This window comes from Bombina bombina, chromosome 4 (genome assembly GCF_027579735.1).
Source record: "Bombina bombina isolate aBomBom1 chromosome 4, aBomBom1.pri, whole genome shotgun sequence".
Lineage (NCBI taxonomy): Eukaryota > Metazoa > Chordata > Amphibia > Anura > Bombinatoridae > Bombina > Bombina bombina.
The window spans coordinates 1,027,855,202-1,027,877,172 of NC_069502.1; the positions used below are offsets into that span (position 1 = coordinate 1,027,855,202).

At 36.5% G+C, this 21,971-nt stretch overlaps 1 protein-coding gene across 1 annotated transcript in view; it reads left to right on the plus strand.

The window, feature by feature from the left end:
* ESF1 (ESF1 nucleolar pre-rRNA processing protein homolog) overlaps positions 1-21,971 on the plus strand; it is a 149,856-nt gene that overhangs the window by 42,512 nt on the left and 85,373 nt on the right. Inside the window, 1 exon segment of the mRNA XM_053712665.1 lies at positions 17,015-17,139. Coding sequence (XP_053568640.1) covers positions 17,015-17,139 — 125 coding nt within the window.

Consider the following 21,971-nt stretch of genomic DNA (forward strand, 5'->3'; position numbering starts at 1 on the left):
AAGTCCCTTATTATTGCTTTACTTTGGATCGCCCGACTGACTGTTGTCCGCTAAGGACCAGATATCGCTTTAATACCGTCACAAACAGACTTGTGATTTCCCTGGTGCACATAACGGCATTGATTTATGTCCCATTATAAATACAGACTGCTCTGCACTTTAATCTCATAACCGCTGTTATTTTAACTTGATATTTTATCATGGCCATCTGAATATACACATATCTTTTGGTTATTATTACTTCTTATTGAAAACTACATCTGTACGTTAGGATATTTTAGATTTTTTTAAGTGTTTTATATAATAATTTTTTTTGAGTATTGGGAGACGTCCCACTTTTAACTGTTATTTTCCAATGTAATATTTCTACTGTGATAGGATTTATCACTATATTTTCAGATATTAATAAATCCTTTTTAGTATCTTTAGCTTAGGGCGCACTCACTATTATTCCTTTATTAGTATATATTTTCCCTAATAGAGAAGAAGTTAGGGTTTGTGTAGTGTGTGATACTTTAAGCTAAGCACATTTTCTTTGTATATCTAATGGTATAAGTATGCGCCATCTGAATCATAAAGGAAAATGGTTGGCTTTCATGTCCCTTTAAAGCTGTTTGTACACTGAAATCATCTGGAAGTTTACGTTTGTACATAAGGCTGACTACCACAATTCTGTTGGTAGGCAGTGATAGGCCTCATAAGTGTAAAAACAAACAATACCGGTTAAAAATCCCTCTTTTGAACACAATAAAGAAAATATATTTGAATGTGATGTCAAAATAATTATACCAATTACCAGCTATCTAATGCACAAAAATGTTAACATTTATAAACAGATATGAAAGGGGGATATGAGAACCATTTTTTCTTTGTTCTTTTGGTAACTTTATTTGAAAAGCATGAATGTAAGCTTAGGAACTAGCCCATTTTTGGTTCAGCGCCTGGATATCTCTTGCTGATTGGTGGTAAATGAGAGTAAGTTTCATATCCCTTTTATCCCCTAGACGCCTTTAGGACCTTCCATGTCGTCCTAAAAGCTCTGGGCTTTAACGCCGTTAAAATGGCATGGAGCATCCTAATGTTTTTGGCATCCTGCGCCCTTCTGCATTTAGGCAGTGGAAAATCCAATTGGGGGCGCCTAGCATTGACTATCGCATGTTTTAATTTTTCCCTCAAATGTTTACATCAGAACTTTGTGCCGGTCTTCAACACTTGCCCCCGTCCTGAAGCGGTTAAATAATTGTGTTTTAATTGTTTTTGTCTGAATTCTTTATCAACTGAATTACAAATTTCTAAAGTTGTTATACAACAAACCACCACAGAGAGTCACTGTGAACTTTCTCTTCAGCATCTTTATTGCAGTAAAAGGCAATGCAATAAAATATATTTTTTTCATTTAGTAAAATTCAGTAAATATTTATAAAATAAATAAGGAAGCAGACTGCATATATAGTGGGGTGAAGAAACTTTAATGTAAATTGGTTAAGTATTTTGGGAGTTGGTAAGTGTTGAAAAAAATATATTTTTCTTTATAAAGTAATAAGGTAATTAGCCAATCCTACAGCTGCAGCAATCTCCTTGACATGTATGCAGATAGATTTTAATTTTTAGGATGTTGTTTATTTATATATTTTGGTTCTTAAGATTTGAATTTGTCTTCTTTTGCCAAAATGCAAGTGTGTTCATTAGACGCAAATAGCTGAAACAAATAAACTATAAGTTAGACAACACACTCTCACACATGTATTTTTTTTTTACAAATAATAACAAACCTAGGGAGTTTAAGTTCCCGGTTAAAGCAACGAAGTTCAGAAATTAAACTCCCCAATCCCACAGAATTTAAAGTGATGGTAAACTCTCTCCTTTATAAAATCAGATCCGTAATGTTAGTGCAGTTGTGCTATAACTTACTTTTTAATATAGATATAAAATTCCAATACCCCGTGCTCTGCCACTCTGTAAGCTAAAGGTTTGAATTGTTGTCTAATCAGCGCTCTAGCTACAACAAAAGTGCCATATGGTGAGAGCGCTAATTGGACAACATATCAAACCATTAGCTCACAGAAAAAAATTGACTTTTGAAGTGGGTGGAGGAGCGAGTGGTATTTGAATTTTAAAAAATTATCACTAACATTCCGGATCTGATTTTAAAAAAGGTAGAGTTTACCATCACTTTAATATAATAGTTTCTTTGGTGATGCTTTTTAACATTTGATTAAGAACTTAAACACTATCTATAACGTACGTTTTTTTGCTATAGAATATATATGTGTGTGCATGTGTATAGAAATATATAACATACTTTAGTAACATGTTTAATAGCTGTTCTATCATCTGCTCTTTCATATGCATGAACATTTTTTGTGTGAATCAGTTAGTACACTTTTATGTATTAAAATGCTTCTATCTATGTGAATGATAACATTTACTGTGCGCATGACCTACTGAACATAAAGCTGTAGGTTTTTTACATACATGTTCCTTAATCACACCTGTATATGGTGACGCGCATCATGATTTCCCTGCAATGAGCAGGTGCGATTGTGGAATGTGAGTGCACACAACCTATCTTTGTATGCATACTCTGTGGATCTTGTGCACAATAGACGTTTACTAAAGTAGTGATTGTGCTTTTTTTAATACATGATTTTGTTGAAAAAAATATGCTAATAATAACACATTTAAAATGAAATACTCTACAGTATTTACAATGCTCTCCCTAAGACATTTTTAATGGGCGAACCACCCGGCTGATTTTACTTTACCATAGCTAATTTTAAAAACTGTAAGTGTTTATTGTACAACGTATAATTAAATATCTATGTTAAATGATGCAATTATTTTGCAAAGTATTACACTTTTACTAAGCTACCCCATAATGCCACTCGACTGGCAACATTTTCTGTACAACAACCTTACAATTTAGTTGCCAGACAACATTAGAAAATTGCATCACAAATGATGAAGAAAATAGACCATACACTTCTAACAAACTGCTACATGAAAGAAATCGATACATCTAATGTATAAGATGTATTCACAAGCAGAAAAACAATGGGAAGAAAAATACAATAAATGAAAGAAAAAACTTTTTTAGAACTTGGAAATATAATAATAACTAGGCACCAGTCTAAAAGAATGGAAAAGGACATCTAATTGATAACATTCAGTGTGGCTTTGTATTCTTCCATAATGTTAAACATGTGTATATAGCTCTTCTAGTAGACTGGTACCAACAAATGAAAATAATAAATAACTTCACTCAGGAATTTTAAATCATTTTGGCACCAAAATAATTTGAGCTCTAGCTGTTGTTGTTTTAATCTAAATTTTGTCAAAAGGCAAAGTAAAAAAATATTTTTGTTTGTAGGTGCTCACAGATTAGACAGTTGTATTTTAGATCAGGGTTCTTCAAACTTTTCTCCCCAAGACCCAGTGCCATGATACCACATACCTTTGGGACCCAATTTTTATACTAGGGGGCCCATTTATCAAGCTCCGTATGGAGCTTGAGGGCCCGAAGGCTCGCCTGAAGCAGCGGTCCAAAGATCGCTGCTCCATAACCACACATCTCAGAAAATCAACCCGATCGAGTACCTCCCTGCTGGCGGCCGCAAATCTGCAGGGGGCGGCGTTGCACCAGCAGCTCACAATTGCTGCTGGTGCAATGCTGAATATGGAGAGCATATTGCTCTCCACATTCAGCGAGGTCTGGGGGACCTGATGCGCACTGTCGAAGTCCACGGATTCATCCTTTACTTGTGGGATATTATCCTTCCCTACAGGAAGTGGCAAAGAGCACCACAGCAGAGCTGTCTATATAGCTCCTCCCTTAGCTCCACCCCCAGTCATTCTCTTTGCCTACTCTAAGTACTAGGAAGGGTAAAGTGAAAGAGGTGATAAAATATTAGTTTTTAATTCTTCAATCAAGAGTTTGTTATTTTTAAATTGTACCGGTTTGTACTATTTACTCTCAGGCAGCAGATGGATGAAGACTGCTGCCTGGAGGATGATGATCTTAGCATTTGTAACTAAGGTCCATTGCTGTTCCCACAGAGGCTGAGGAGTACAGGAAACTTCAGTGTGAGGAACGGTTTCATGCTATGCAGCAATGAGGTATGTTCAGTCATATTTTTTCTGGAGAGACTGTGTATTTCAGAAAGGCTGACATTATACCCAGGAGGGTAAGGGTAGGCAGTAATCCTAGAGCTAAAAGAAGGGCATTACTTAGCTTGCTTATGGGGCCAATTACATATATGGTTGACACTGAATGTAAAATGTTTGTGTGCAAACGTTTTTTGGATGGGAGTGCTTCAACGTTTTTGTGGCAAACAGTGGAATGGGGATTATGCAGATTTATCTCCTCAGATACATCTGGATCAAGAGACCAGAGACTCTCTTCTTTGGTGGTTGTCACAGGATCATCTGTCCCAGGGAATGTGTTTCCGCAGGCCAGTGTGGGTCATAGTGACGACGGACGCCAGCCTATTGGGCTGGGGTGCAGTCTGGAATTCCCTGAAATCACAGGGTTTGTGGACTCAGGAGGAGGCTCTCCTCCCGATAAATATTCTAGAACTGAGAGCGATATTCAACGTGCTTCAGGCGTGGCCTCAGCTGGCTTCAGCCAGATTCATAAGATTCCAGTCAGACAATATCACGACTGTAGAATATATCAATCATCAAGGGGAAACAAGGAGTTCTCTAGCGATGATAGAGGTTACCAAAATAATTCAATGGGCAGAGACTCACTCTTGCCATCTATCAGCAATCTATATCCCAGGAGTGGAGAACTGGGAAGCGGATTTTCTAAGTCGTCAGACTTTTCATCCGGGGGAGTGGGAACTTCATCCGGAGGTGTTTGCACAATTGATTCAGCAATGGGGCACACCAGAATTTGATCTGATGGCGTCTCATCAGAACAACAAACTTCCTTGTTACGGGTCCAGGTCAAGGGATCCTCAGGCAGTACTGATAGATGCTCTAGCAGTACCCTGGTCGTTCAACCTGGCTTATGTGTTTCCACCATTTCCTCTCCTTCCTCGTTTGATTGCCAGAATCAAACAGGAGAGAGCTTTGGTGATTTTGATGGCACTTGCTTGGCCACGCAGGACTTGGTATGCAGACCTGGTGGACATGTCATCTCTTCCAAAAAATAGACTTAAGTGACCAGTGCCAAAAAATATAAATTACTACAAACTCCAACTAGAAAAAATAGGTTACCCTCAAAGACCTACAGGACTAATCAATACAAAATACAAAGCACTAGGGAGCGCTGAAACCAGCTTAAGAGTAAGGATATATAGAATATATATAATAATAAAAAACACCTAACCTGATACTAATATGATACTACTATAATAGGCAATATGTATAATACATGTAAATTGTGAGCTTGAAAAAGAAATTACATTTTGAAACTAGTTGCTCTATTTGCTCTATTTTAAACTAACTCCTACACCTTTGGAGTATTTTATTTGTGCAGATATCTTGTGGCTGAATAACCCTCTGCTAGGTGTTTTTTGTGCAGTATTGGCCATTACAAACAGGCCTTGGGAGCTAGAATGCATATCCTGTAAAAGAAAGCTGCAAAAAATTCACTGGGTTTCTAGCCTAGTATATCTAATTGCTTTTCCCTGTTAAAGCTTTTCTGTTTCCAGTGGCCATTGGTTACTATTGGAAGGTGTGCCCACAGATCGTTGGTTCAAGTTTGGAGGCCGGTTGCTGCTTATTATTATGTAAGTACGGATGTAACTTCCCCTGCTATTTGCTGTGTGACATTTACTAAGAGGATTCCTTGTCCGTAGGGGAAATACCATCATTGGCTGCGACTGCCTCTCTTTGTCCTGGGAACGCTCCTCTTACAACTATACACAGAAACAGCATCCTTGTATGAGCGTGGGTCCACATAGTAACAAGCCGAAAAATCGTCCACTTCTGGGAACTGTTTCTTATGCATGAACTTCTGGTTTTTGGTTTAAGGGGTTTTTTATACTAATTTTATTTTTTTCTATATTTTTTTCTTAATTTTGTGATTTATTATTGTATGTCTTGAATAGGTCGACCTATATTGTAATAAAGTTTTTTATATATAGATATGCAATTCTAGTATTTGTTGCTGGCATCTTCTATAGAATTGAATTTTTTTCATATATCATTTTTTCCAATTTTGAAAAGATTTTTTTCACACATAATTCATAATTCACAATTTACATGTATTATACATATTGCCTATTATAGTAGTATCATATTAGTATCAGGTTTAGGTGTTTTTTATTATTATATATATTCTATATATCCTTACTCTTAAGCTGGTTTCAGCGCTCCCCTAGTGCTTTGTATTTTGTATGGACATGTCATCTCTTCCACCATGGACTCTGCCACTGAGACAGGACCTTCTGATTCAAGGTCCGTTCCAGCATCCAAATCTAGTTTCTCTGCGACTGACTGCTTGGAGATTGAACGCTTGATTTTATCCAAGCGGGGGTTCTCTTAGTCGGTCATACATACCTTGATTCAGGCTCGAAAACCTGTCACCAGAAAAATTTATCATAAGATATGGCGTAAATATCTTTATTGGTGCGAATCCAAAGACTACTCATGGAGTAAGATCAGGATTCCTAGGATTTTGTCTTTTCTCCAAGAAGGATTGGAGAAGGGGCCATCAGCTAGTTCCTTAAAGGGACAGATATCTGCTTTATCAATTCTACTGCACAAGCGTCTGGTAGATGTTCCAGACGTTCAGTCGTTCTGTCAGGCTTTAGTTAGAATCAAGCCTGTGTTTAAACCTGTTGCTCCGCCCATGGAGTTTGAATTTAGTTCTTAAAGTTCTTCAAGGGGTTCCGTTTGAACCTATGCATTCCATAGATATTAAGCTTCTATCTTGGAAAGTTTTGTTTTTGGTAGCTATCTCTTCTGCTCGAAGAGTTTCAGAATTATCTGCCTTACAGTGCGATTCACCTTACCTGGTGTTCCACGCAGATAAGGTAGTTTTACGTACCAAACCTGGTTTCCTTCCTAAAGTGGTTTCTAATAAGAATATTAACCAGGAAATAGTTGTTCCTTCTCTGTGTCCTAATCCTTCTTCAAAGAAGGAACGTCTGTTGCACAATCTTGATGTAGTTCGTGCTCTAAAGTTCTATTTGCAAGCAACTAAGGATTTCAGACAAACATCTTCCTTGTTTGTTATCTATTCTGGTAAGAGGAGAGTTCAGAAAGCGACTGCTACCTCTCTCTCCCTTTGGCTGAAAAGCATCATCCGTTTGGCCTATGAGACTGCTGGCCAGCAGCCTCCTGAAACTATTACTGCTCATTCTACCAGAGCAGTGGCTTCCACATGGGCTTTTAAAAACGAGGCTTCTGTTGAACAGATTTGTAAGGCAGCGACTTGGTCTTCACTGCATACTTTTTCAAAATTTTACAAATTCAATACTTTTGCTTCTTCGGAGGCTATTTTTGGGAGAAAGGTTTTGCAAGCAGTGGTGCCTTCCGTTTAAGGTACCTGCCTTGTTCCCTCCCTTCATCCGTGTCCTAAAGCTTTGGTATTGGTATCCCACAAGTAAAGGATGAATCCGTGGACTGGATACACCTTACAAGAGAAAACAGAATTTATGCTTACCTGATAAATTACTTTCTCTTGCGGTGTATCCAGTCCACGGCCTGCCCTGGCATTTAAGTCAGGTAAAAAAAATTTTGTTTAAACTACAGTCACCACTGCACCCAATGGTTTCTCCTTTTTCTTCCTAACCTTTGGTCGAATGACTGGGGGGGTGGAGCTAAAGGGGGAGCTATATGGACAGCTCTGCTGTGTGCTCTCTTTGCCACTTCCTGTAGGGAATGAGAATATCCCACAAGTAAAGGATGAATCCGTAGACTGGATACACCGCAAGAGAAAGGTAAGCATAAATTCTGTTTTTATGCACCTCCCTCTAAATATGGATGACACCGTTTTGGAATCTATGTTACACTGCAGGTATCTGAGGGTTGCTGCACATGACTAGAAGGAGATAAAGAATAATCTCAAACTATTCTTATAAAATGTATTTAGTGTTTAATGTCCCTTTAAGATCATGACTTCTTGTTCTTTTATTTATATTTAGCGATTTTTTTTTTTAGACCTTAATTACTCTAATACACTGGTTTTCAAACCTGCCCTCAGGCCTTCCTAACAGGCCATTTTGAGGTTATCTGAACTGGAGCACAGGTGAAATATTCAGCTGATTAGTAAATCGGGTTATTTTACCTGGTAATCCTGAAAACCTGGACCGTTGGGGAGGCCTGAGGACAGTTTTGAAAACCAGTGCTCTAATATAAGGGATTCTTCCATAATACTCTCCTCAAAGCTGCTTAGTATATTTAGACCATCTACCATGTAAACAACCATGTAAACATCTTCTGATTTTTTTTTTTCATCAAGGTCAACTAGGTTATGGTTTATATATTTAGTCAAATGTTAGTTTAAAGGGACAGTCAAGTCCAAAATAAACTTTCATGATTCAGATAGTACATGTAATTTTAACCCCTTAGTGACCACAGCACTTTTCCATTTTCTGACCATTTGGGACCAAGGCTATTTTTACATTTCTGCTGTGTTTAGCTGTAATTTTCCTGTTACTCATTTACTGTACCCATACATATTATATACCGTTTTTCTCGCCATTAAATGGACTTTCTAAATATACCATTATTTTCATCATATCGTATCATTTACTATAAAATTATTTATTATAACTTTGACCCCCAAAATCTGTTACACATCTACAAACACCAAAAAACACCCATGCTAAATAGTTTCTAAATTTTGTCCTGAGTTTAGAAATGCCCAATATTTACATGTTCTTTGCTTTTTTTGCAAGTTATAGGGCAATAAATACAAGTAGCACTTTGCTATTTCCAAACCACTTTTTTTTTTTCTCAAAATTAGCGCTAGTTACATTGGAACACTGATATCTGTCAGGAATCCCTGAATATCCCTGGACATGTATATATATTTTTTGAGAAGAAAGTCTGCCAGTACTAAAATAAAAGGTTTTTTTTTTTCATTTTTTCTTTCATTTTTTTTAAAAGAAAAAATATATATTCTGCATCGGTGTGCCAAAAAAGGTATTGCAGTGATGCCTCAATATTGAGGCATCACTGCAATACCTTAGAAGCTGCTGGAAGCGATCAGGATCGCTTCCAGAGCTTCAAACCCCAGAGGATGTGCCAGGCACATCCTTGGTCATTAAGTGACCTCCCAATGGAGGATGTACCTGGCATGTCCTTGGTCGTTAAGGGGTTAAACAACTTTCCAATTTTCTTTTATCACGATTTAGCTTTGTTCTCTTGGTATTCTTAGTTGAAAGCTAAATTTAGGTAGGCTAATATGCTAATTTCTTAGACCTTGAAGGCTGCCTCTTATGTAAATGCATTTTGTCAGTTTTTCACCACTAGAGGGCATTAGTTTAATATGTGTTATGTATATAATATTGAGAGTTCATATGTGTTATGTATATAATATTGAGCTCATGCACGTGAAGTTACCTAGGAGTAAGCACTAATTGGCTATAATGCAAATCTGTCAAAAGAACTGAAATAAGGGGGCAGTTTGCAGAGGCTTAGATACAAGGTAATCACAGAGGTAAAAAGTGTATTATTATAACTGTTTGTTATGCAAAACAGGGGAATGGGTAATAAAGGGATTAGCTATCTTTTTAAAAAAACAAAAATTATGGTTTTGACTGTCCCTTTAAAGAAGGCTAACCCCCTTAAATCACTTCACTCTTTATGACACAAACTTGATGTCAGGGTGTATAAGTCCTTTTATGTTTCTCTATAGGGGAAGGTAATAGGCTAGACAAGATCAGGGCATGGAGTTGTGCTGTTGATTGTTTGGGTTCTATTTCCTCCATTTTTTCCCCTCTCACTTCCTCATCTAAATGGTGACATTGACATTGTTTGTTCTACCAGATGTACATGTGAGAGGTCTAAGAGCTTGGCATTTGTTAATGAAGCTAAATGTGCTTGAAAAAATAGACGTTATTGCTTCAGTCTATGCCTTATTTACTACATATGAAGTATGTTGTAATGATGCAAATCTCAATAAAATAATAAAATCATGGCATGATGAGTTTTATTCACCTTGTTGCTTTGTGAAAATGTCTGATTTAGGTTATTACCTATTTGTTTTTTTTTAGTTGCTGGTGCTGGTTACTCCACTTGCATTTGTGAAAATGTATTAAAAAAAAAACCAAACAAAAAATAATATGGTCAGGTAACGAGTATCAGAACAGTTTCACATTGTTTAATTGTTGCTTTTTCATATGGTTGATAACAAAATAGAGCCACTTGGTGGCAGATGCAGATTGTTGCTGTGCCACTGAGATTTTTTGTTGTGGTAAATTCTCCATGTGTTGTGAGGAAAAGTATTTTTTGCATTTTGTATAAAAACATATTAATAGTTACAGGCTTCTATTTTGATTAGATTTTCTGTAATTGCCAGTCATCTGATGTATACATTTGAACCAGTTTGCTGGTATGAGTATTTTATGAACCAAATGTTTACTCTAAGACCCAGAAGTTGATAATATCCAACACCGGGGAAATTTAAATGGAAAATATTTTGGATTTCTTAACTTATAAGAATTGTATGCTTGATAAAGCACTAGACTTTAAAGGCACACTAAACCCAAATGTTTTCTTTCGTAATTCAGACATATTTTACAATGGTTTGCCATAAAAGAAAATATGACAAACAATACAAAATTCTGAAAACATTTATTTCAATAACATACGTACAAAATTATGAAAACATTTATATTTTCAATAACATACGTACAAAATTATTCAAGGAACTTACAAATGGTGGTAATAATCACACATTCAATATAGATACTGAGGAGTGCATATATTTTAAAACCTGAATCAAAAAATGTCATACTCGTGGACAGTCGTTAGTGGTGTTGTAAAATAATGACATTTAAAAAGAATGGGCCCTGATTTATTGCATTTCAGGAATGTTTGGTTTATGTTCTACATCTGTAGGGTTTGTGGTTCATATTTGCTGCACTAAAGCTATTTTGGGAAGATATTAGCCATCATCATATACTCAAGAACAGCCTTTCTCATGGGAGCGCTGCTTTATAAGCTAAAATTTTCCTCATCAGAACCTAATGCCCGAGATCAAACCTTCCTTGCTTGCTGTTGACAGTGCAGGAAATGCTAATTTAATCACTTATTTTTCTTCTGGAGCACAGAGCTGATAAAAGGACACCACAGAGACTGACATCTAAGTCATGGTCTGATAATTACACCTCCCAAAGGGTGAGGGGGATGAAAGTTTTTCATAAGTACTTTGATCTGTCATTCTGCATTGCTGCTAAATGTAAAATGAAAATTCTAAGTAATATGATAAGACTGAACAAATAAGTCATAAACTGCTCCATTTAAGTATTCTAAGAACATATTAGTTAGCGTCTTTTTTAAGCAAAGGGTGGGTCCCATTTGGTATAAAACTAAGATACTTTGTTTTTTTATATAGCAGACTGCTTTCACTGGAAGGTAATTCGTTTCATCTTGCTCTCTTTTTTTTTTTTTTTTTTAGGTTATTCAGAGTACTACAGTTACCTTAAGGGAACATAAAACGCTAAATAAATGCTAGAAATAAAGATTTATTTAAAGTGAAGATCAGCTTGAGAATACTGTGCAGATTTTTTTTTATTATATTAATGAATTGATTAAAATTGAAGAAATAAATGTAAAATGTTATTCTCCATATATCGAGTTTGAACTTCTTAATTAGTGGTCTGTGATGGTAATGTTGCTGATTTCAGACCGTTCCATACTTAGCAAGCTGCTCAGTTATTGTTAAATAAAGACAAGTTTGAAATTTGTTAACACTTAAAGGGCAATGATACCCAAATGTTGAAACACTTGAAAGTGATGCAGCATAGCTGCAAAAAGCTGACTGGAAAATATCACCTAAACATCTCTATGTAAAAAAGAAAGATATTTTACCTCAAAATGTTCTAAGTATTCACACCCCATGGTAAAGGACTTTAAGCAGCAAATCAGTATGTCTGTCCCAGGACAGGCAATGGAGTGAGCCTCATGCACACTCATCTTATTTCCCTATTTAGTTTAAGGAAGTTTACTATGAAATCTCATTTGAGTTAAAGGGCCATGATACCCAAATGTTGAAATACTTGAAAGTGATGCAGCATAGCTTTAAAAAACTGACTAGAAAATATCACCTGAACATCTCTATGTAAAAAAGAAAGATATTTTACCTCAAAATGTCCTAAGTATTCAAACCCCATTGCAAAGGACTTTAAGCAGCAAATCAGTATGCCTGTCCCATGACAGGCAAAGGAGTGAGCCTTGTGCACACTCATGTTATTTCCCTATTCAGTTTAAGGAAGTTTACTATGAAATCTCATGAGAGTTAAAGGGACACTGAACCCAAATTTTTTCTTTCACGATTCAGATAGAGCATGCAACTTTAAGCAACTTTCTAATTGACTCCTATTATCAGTTTTTCTTCGTTCTCTTGCTATCTTTATTTGAAAAAGAAGGCATCTAAACTTTTTTTTTGGGGTTCAGAACCCTGGACAGCACTTTATTTATTGGTGGATGAATTTATCAACCAATCAGCAAGAACAACCCAGGTTGTTCCCCAAAAATGGGCTGAGATCTAAACTTACATTCATGCATTTCAAATAAAGATAACAAGAGAATGAAGAAAATTTTATAATAGGAGTAAATTAGAAAGTTGCTTAAAATTGCATGCTCTATCTGAATTACAAAAGAAAAAATTTGGGTTCAGTGTCCCTTTAAGTCAAATCTCACGAGATCACGTTAAAAAGTTCATGACCTCAGCACTGTTTATGTTGATTGGCTGCAATTAATTTCTTCATTTTATTTCTTTATTTTTTTTTTACCTGCAACTGGGAGCAGGTGAAGTATAACTTTTTACACAGAACTTACTCTGCTGAGCTGAGGAATTTGTGAGGTAAAATATCTTCCTTTTTTACATAGAGATGCTCAGGTAGGGTTGCCACTTTCAAAACAGAAAAATAAGGGACACCTAACGCAGCGGGGGCCAAACCCCTTGGGGCCACGATGACCACAGTGGTGGTAAATCACAACTTAAAACATGTTTTTCATATGCAGAAGAAGTGGGGAGGGGGGGGGTCTGTTTTTTTTGCTATAGAACCATTGCAGTGGGTGTCCCAGCTAATCTTTTTAACAGTGCTAAACTGGGATCTTCTAAGTAAGTTTTTAAACAGTTTTATACTGGATTTTTAGCTCAGCATCTGTGCATATTATTCTTTATAGTAGTGTCTATTACATGCAGTTAAATACAAAATGGTGTATACAATGTATATAGTATTTAGAGTAATTTATCATTAACCTAGAATGTACCTGTATTGCATTATATTGCATCTCTAGTAATTACAATGGTAGAGAATGACAAATTTAGGGAATCTTGGAAGCCAATGATATATATAGGTATATGCAGAATAAGCCATAAATTATTGAGAAGCCCAGGGATTTGGCATGCACTGTCCTATAGCATCTGTCTACTACAAATATCCACTTAGCTCCTAAGCTATGGTACACATACTCATCCCAGCCCTATTCAAAATCATGCAAAGTAGCACATATAACATACCTGTGTCACACTTTCCCAGGCATGTACATTGTTGCAGGGAACAATATAAGCTTGCATTTATTTCATCTCTGGCAGTCGTATTATATATTGTGTGAATTGCTAAAACAAATAAAAAGGTTTGTCATGCCAAGCCTAATTTGCATCAAATCAATTCCCTATCTGGTTGCTGGCAAACTCCTTAGCAAGCATTGGGCAAAAAGAGTCAAGAAACCTATACACACTGGAAAAATAGTAATTATTTAGTATAATTTTTATTTTGCCTTTTTGCTTAATGCTGCAGTCTTCCATGCTTTTTGTTTAGGTATTATTTAAAGACAATCAATGTTGTGCTGTATGACAGTCGCTCATCCTGTCACAACATTAGATCACAAGATCACAGACTTTACTTTCACGGGATACCAACAACTAATGTCTAGAAGTAAACAACTATACAGATAAACACTGGTACCGGAACAATCCTACCAACAGCTACACATAGCAAGGTAAAGGCAAAGCCACAATTACCACAGTCAAACCCATTCGCTGCTAAATAAGCCCTGCACATCAGCTGTGTACCACATCATTTAAGCTGCTTTTTAACTCACCAGTTATTATTATAGTGCCGGTCCCCCCGCCAGCCAGCATACTCAAGACCACCGGGTGCAAATCCTCTCTTTCGTCTCCTTCTACTCTATCTGCTTGAACTGCTTCCCGCCACACCGACACTACCAAGCCCCGCCCACCACTAACTCCATGTCCACCACCTCTGCACCGCTTGTCACTGGGTCCCCCGGACTCCTACCAACATAGCCACGGTGGCTGCCAGCCAGTAGAAAATACGGGACAAACCCCGTCCCGTATTGATTCAAAACGGGACGTGCTATTTTAGTCTCAAATACGGGACGATTCCGTATTTTAAGGGACGGGTGGCAACCCTATGCTCAGGTGATATTTTCCTGTCAGCTTTTTAAAATTATGCTCCATCACTTTCAAGTGATTTAGCATATGAGTATTATGTCTCTTTAACCTTCTACATCATTTCTCAGTATTTACAGACTTTATAAAGCAATTATGAACAGAAAAAAGGTTGTAATAATCACAGAGCTCTGATCAAGATGCCATAACTGTTATTGTGTAACATTCTGTTAAATGGACAATCAAATCAAAATTAAACATATATTATTCAGATAGAGCATTCAGATTTAAGACTCTTTCCAATTTACTTCCATTATTAAATTGTTCACAGTCTTTTTATATGCACAGTTTCTGAGGTACCAGTTACAACTGAGCATGTGCAAGAGTTCAGTGTATATGATATATGTCTGTGATTGGCTGATGGCTGTCACATGATACAGTGGGTTGACAAAGTAAATAAATTAAATTTGTTAGAAAAGATCTACTGCTCATTTAAAATCCTGACAAAGTGCTATTAAATTGTCTTTTTATTTGGTGTTGCACGTGCTGGTGTGTGCCTGGGTATAAGAGACTGCAGGATTTTGTCTCATTTGTTCATTTCACTTAGAAGCAGGAGCAGCTGTCATTTTAATTGCAGGCTTTGTACTCTGCCTTTTAAAGTTCTAAAATTACATGTGTAAGAAAAAAAAATCTTCGGCATTTGGATATGCATTTGGCTTACCTTCATTTTTTAACAGTTAATTCAAATAGAATTTATTTTTTCTGTTTGGCTTTGTGTTTCTCCAGCTCAAATGCTAAATAAACCTTTGCAAAACTTTCTGTAAAAATTAAAAACATTTTTTTTATTAAAAACAAAATTTTATGTTGACAAATTCATAGAGTATGTGAATAACTAACGTCTAGTGCTTTTTAGCTGTTTGTTTAAAACTGTGAGAGAAGAGCTTAAAGGGCTCGATTTTTTAAGCCGTTCGCCCCCATACGACTGGAGGTTCTCACAAGAAAACCTGCAGTCGGTATCTATAAAGCAGTGGTCTGATGACCGCTGCTTCCTAACCTCTTCTCTACCTCTTAGGTGGGAAATTTCAATTGTCCCTGTCTCGTCCTACCGGGGAGATTGACAACTCCTGCTGCGCGTGATTAGCTGTGCGTGGGCAGGGAGCGGTGTTGCACGTGAGTGCAAAATTGCGCTTGTGTGCAATGCTGAATTCCGGCAGCGCTTTGCTGCCCGCCTCAGACGAGCTGGTGCGGACAGGGGTGGTGAATATGCACGCCCATGTCCTTCCTAGCTTCATAAATCGAGCCCAAAGTGTACTTTATGAACAAGTCCAGATTCCAATAGATGTGTTTTATTTGTTGTTAAAATGTAAAATAAAACCAGATTACCACATATGTTTATTTATTTGACCCCCCTTTTGCTTTAAATTTTTGCTGAAAAGTATGCTTGTATTTTGAAATATTCTTTTAAAAAAAATTTCAACACAATTTTTTTTTTAAAATATTGTGAAACATTTAAGCAACACCCTGCTTTTTTTCTTTTATGATTTAGGTAGAGTGTAAAAATTATCAAATTTACTTTGTTCCTTTGGTATCCTTTGTTTAAAAGCTGGTCTGGAGTGTTCATGTTGCTGGAGCAAAATGTGGCAGTAATTTTGTAAGAATGCATTTCTAATAACAGTAGATGGCAGCAGTTTTGTGCAAGTTGCTGCTATATACCATGCACGTACGTGCTAGCTATCTAGGCAGTGTTCTCTCCAGGGCCTTTTTAATGAGTGTACTAACAGCTGATTTGACAGACGACTGGCATACGTTTTAGCCAATATTAATCTTAAATAAAGCTGTTAATTTTTTCAACATATATTGCCCAATTTATTATTAAATACATTTATGCTAAATTATGCAATTAATTTGTGCTTTGGATAGCAGAAAATGTTATAATATTAGAAAGTATTATATTGTCCCCATTCGTCTACTTTATAAAGCCTCCAGTCTGGCAAAGTGTTCTGTGGAGAACACTGCTAGGTATGCGTTCAACAAAGAACACCATAAGAACAAAGCCCATTTGATAATACAAGTAAATTGAAAACTTTTTAAAAAAACTATATGTTCTATCTGAATTCTAAAAGAAATTATTTCTTAAATTCCGTTTTCATGGAATAATTTGCATACAATGGTAAGGACATTGCAGTATTACATTATTTATATTCTATACAGATCATTTGCAATTTCCTGTTTAGTTGCTGGCACTGGTTATCCGATTATGATAAAAAAATACTTTAATAGATCTGTAATGTTTATTTGTATTTCCAATAGGCTCTATGCATTCTTTTTACTCAGTACCAGGTCTACAAATAAATGTATGTTCAGCTTATACATTGGTATTATCATTTTTATAGGCAACGCAGTATATTTGCTGTTGGCTGAACAGGATTGGGTGCATTAAGTGTCACAGTTTACTGAAATAAACTTATTTTTCAGGGCTTAAAGAAAATGCTGAGCAGTTGGTTAAAAAGAAGCTGAGTGGCATAGACAGTCTAACCCCTTGGGAGAAATATCTACAGAAACAGAAAGACAAAAGGAAGATGAAGAAGAAGAAAAAGGTAGGTATTCTTGGTGCTTGAATAACTTAATGTTTATAAATAACATGCAGGAAGAATGGAATAAATACAGGATTAAAGTGCAAAAAGAAAATGCTCAAATATGTTACAGCCTTTCATTATTACACTAGTGCTTGCGTATAACTGTGTGTTTAACCTCTGCAAAGAGTTTAAATTCAGTTCCAGAGCAGCAGTGCAATACTGCAACCTGGCTGAATACATCTTGTGAGCCAATGACAAGAGGTGTATGTGTGTAGCTACCAATTAGCAGCTAGCTCCCAGTAGGGCATTGCTGCACCTGAGCTTTGCAACAAAGGCAACAGAAGGAACAAATACATTTGGTAATAGACGTAAATTAATAAACTGTTTTAAAATTGCAATTTCTATCTGAATCCCCAAATTGTGTTGATGATGATTTGGACTCAAAAACATAAATTATCTTACTGGCAGAAACTGTGTGAAAAGTGATAATTCATAACTTTGGCAATATGTTTTTGTTCTGTGTTATAGAATTTAAATTACAGTAATTTTTCTTAGCCTAAATATATAAATTTTTAAAATCATAATGACAACAGAAACTACCCAAATGACCTGATCAAAAGTTTCCATACCCTGGTGATTTTGGCCTGCTAACGTGCACACAAGTTGACACAAAGGGGTTTGAATGGCTATTAAAGGTAACCATCCTCACTTGTGATATGTTTGCTTGTAATTAGTGTGTGTGTATAAAAGGCCAATGAGTTTCTGGACTCCTGACAGACCCTTGCATCTTTCATCCAGTGCTGCACTGACGTTTCTGGATTCTGAGTCATGGGGAAAGAAAAATAATTGTCAAAGGATCTGTGGGAAAAAGGTAGTTGAACTGTATAATACAGGAAAGGGATATAAAAAGATATCCAAGGAATTGAAAATGCAAATCAGCAGTGTTCAAACTCTAATCAAGAATTGGAAAATGAGGCATTCTGTTTGATAACATACTGCATTCATCTTGCCATCAATTCTGACCAAATTTCCTGTGCCTTTGTAGCTCACACATCCCCAAAACATCAGCAATCCACCTCCGTGTTTCACAGTAGGAATGGTGTACCTTTCATCATAGGCCTTGTTGACTCCTCTCCAAATGTAGCGTTATGGTTGTGGCCAAAAAGCTCAATTTTGGTCTCATCACTCCAAATGACTTTGTGCCAGAAGGTTTGAGGCTTGTCTCTGTGCTGTTTCGCGTATTGTAAGTGGTATACTTTGTGGCATTTGCATAGTAATGGCTTTCTTCTGGTGACTCGACCATGCAGCCCATCTTTCTTCAAGTGCCTCCTTATTGTGCATCTTGAAACAGCCACACCACATGTCCTGTATTTCACCTGAAGTTATTTGTGGGTTTGTCTTTGCAACCCAAACAATTTTCCTGGTAGTTGTGGCTGAAATTTTAGTTGGTCTACCTGACAGTGGTTTGGATTCAAAGGAACCCCTCATTTTCCACTTCTTTATTAGAGTTTGAACACTACTGATTTGCATTCTCAATTCCTTGGATATCTTTTTTATATCCCTTTCCTGTTTCATACAGTTCAACTACCTTTTCCCGCAGATCCTTTGACAATTCTTTTGTTTTCCCCATGACTTAGAATCCAGAATAGTCAGTGCAGCACTGGATGAAAGAGGAAAGGGTCTGTCAGGAGTCCAGAAACTCATTGACCTTTTATACACACACACTAAATACAAGAAAACAGATCACAGGTGAGGATGGTTACCTTTACTAGCCATTCAAACCTCTTTGTGTCAACTTGTTTGCATGTTATCAGGCCAAAATCCCCAGAGTATGTAATCTTCTGATCAGGGTAATTTGGATAGTTTCTGTTGTCATTATGATTTAAAAAGAGTAAACACAGTTGATTGATAATAAATGGCTTCAGCCAAACTCTAACCATGAGTGAAAGAAAAGTTTTTGTGTTAGCATTCATATTCTCTGAAAAATGGCAAAGAAATCATAAATTCTGCCAGGGTATGTAAACTTATGAGCACAACTGTGGGTATATGTATATGACAGTGGACATGGCCAAAACTAGATCAGTTTGAGGCTTCAAATAGGGACAGTAAAAGCAAAATAAACTTTCATTATTGAGACATAGCATGTTGGTTTTCGATTGCGACCTCAGAAGTGTGTACATCTCTATGGCAGCAGTGTTTGCAAGAGTGTAAAACTTTACTACAAATATTGTGGCTAACATAGCTGCTAATACTAGACATGCGCACACTCCTGATATCATATAAGCTTAGGTTGTTTTCAACAAAGGATACCAAGGGAACAAAGCAAGTTTCATACTAGAAGTAAATTGGAAAGTTATTCAAATTGCATGCGCTATCTACACCATTAAAGCTTAAAGGGACAGTACACTGTAAAAATTTGTTATATTAATGTATTTTAAATTACTTGTTATACCAGCTGCAGAGTATAAAATGTATGAGAAATTGTGTTTTCAGGTTTATTTGTGTATATGAAGTAGCTGGTTTTGTGCTTTTAAACCTCAGCCTATTACAATGGGTTGAGCTTCAGGTAATATCAGATCTCATTATGTTATCACTTTGTGTACACACACTTGCTTCCTTATCTTATATTTGTATGGAAAACTAAAGCTCAATACATAGAGAGAACAATGGAAAATTATAATTTTATTACTTAACTATCCTGCACCCCAGTGTGAGTTTATTTCTTCTGCTGGCTGTGTTTGCTTAGGCTATTCAATAGCTGAGACTCCAGTATCAAAACATTCAGTATAGGTTGGGATACCACAAGCTAAATCAGCTATTTCAAAGGCCAAAATAAGGGTAGAGAAGCTACTTGTAAACAATTTAATACACTCCAGCAGGTAAAATGGATCAATGGGAACAATTTAAATGGGAGAACATTTTTGGGTGAACTGTCCATTTAATTTTTACTTTACTGTGGAAACTATAGGGGAGCATATGAGCCTAGTAGCTCTTTTCCATCATACTTTATCTGTGTAAGTGCTGTTTTTGGAATGATAAACAGATTAACAACCGATTCTCCTTTACAGTACATAGTTTGGCACCAACCAAAGTTATGCCTGGTTGTCAGTCAAGTAAATACCCTGCATACAGACTAATCAAAAGCTCTGTATTCTCTGAGATACCTTGGGGTTATGCAAAAATAGCTTATCTTGGCGTAAAAGAGAATTCAAATTTTGTTTTAAGAGCATTAAACACTAAAATAAATTATATATATATATATATATATATATATATATATATATATATATATATTCAAAGCAAATGTTGGCCTGAGAATAATATGCAGATGTATTTTCTTAATTATATTATGGCTAGATTACGAGTTTTGCGGTATGAGTGAAAAAGCAGTGTTAAGGTTCTTTTTCACTACTGCTGCTATTACGAGTCTTGCAGGTTTAGCTGCACCGCACACTTTTTTGGCCGTAACGCAACGTAACTACCGCAGCTTTCCAAAAGTCCTTTTTCAATGGTATTATGAGTATTATGAGTCAGTAGTTATGAGTTTTATGCTACAACGCCGTAACATAAAACTCATAACTAAAGTGCTAAAAAGTACAGTAACACCCATAAACTACCTATTAACCCCTAAACTGAGGCCCTCCCGCATCAGAAACACTAAAATAAAATTATTAACCCCTAATCTGCCGCTCCGGACATCGCTGCCACTATAATAAACATATTTACCCCTAAACCGCCGTACTCCCTCATCGCAAACATTAGTTAAATATTATTAACCCCTAATCTGCTGTCCCTAACTTCGCCGCAACCTACATTACTGTTATTAACCCCTAATCTGCTGCCCCCAAAATCGCCGCCACTATACTAAAGTTAGTAATTTAGTGTTTGGTTTTTTTGTAATTTAGTTAAATGTATTTAATTAATGTAATTTATTTAATTGTAGTGTAATGTTAGGTGTTAGTGTAACTCAGGTTAGGTTTTATTTTACGGGTAAATTTGTATTTATTTTAACTAGATAGCTAGTAAATAGTTAATAACTATGTACTAACTATTCTACCTAGTTAAAATAAATACAAACTTGCCTGTGAAATAAAAATAAACCCTAAGATAGCTACAATATAACTATTAGTTATATTGTAGCTAGCTTAGGCTTTATTTTATAGGTATTTAGTTTTAAATAGAAAAAATTTAGTTGATGATAGTAATTTTATTTAGATTTATTTTCATTATATTCAATTAGTGGTGTTAGGGTTACGTTAGGGTTAGACTTAGGGGTTAATAACTTTAGTATAGTGGCAGCGACGTTGGGGGCGGAAGATTAGGGGTTAATAACTGTAATGTAGGTGGCGGCGACGTTGGGGGCGGAAGATTAGGGGTTAATAACTAATGTAGGTGGCGGCGATGTTAGGGGCTGCAGATTAGGGGTTAATAAGTGTAGGTAGGTGGCGGCGACATTGGGGGTTGCAAATTAGGGGTTAATAAGTGTAGGTAGGTGTCGGGGCGGCAGATTAGGGGTTAATAAGTGTAATGTAGGTGGCGGTGACGTTGGGGGCGGAAGATTAGGGGTTAATAGGTGTAGGTAGGTGTCGGGGCAGGAGATTAGGGGTTAATAAGTGTAATATAGGTGGCGGCGATGTTGGGGGCAGGAGATTAGGGGATAATAAGTGTAATATAGGTGTCGGCGATGTCGGGGGTGGCAGATTAGGGGTATTTAGAGTCGGGTTTATGTTAGGGTATTAGGTGTAAACATAACTTTTCTTTCCCCATAGGAATCAATGGGGCTGCGTTACGGAGCTTTACGCTCATTTATTGCAGGTGTTAGGCTTTTTTTTCAGCCAGCTCTCCCCATTGAT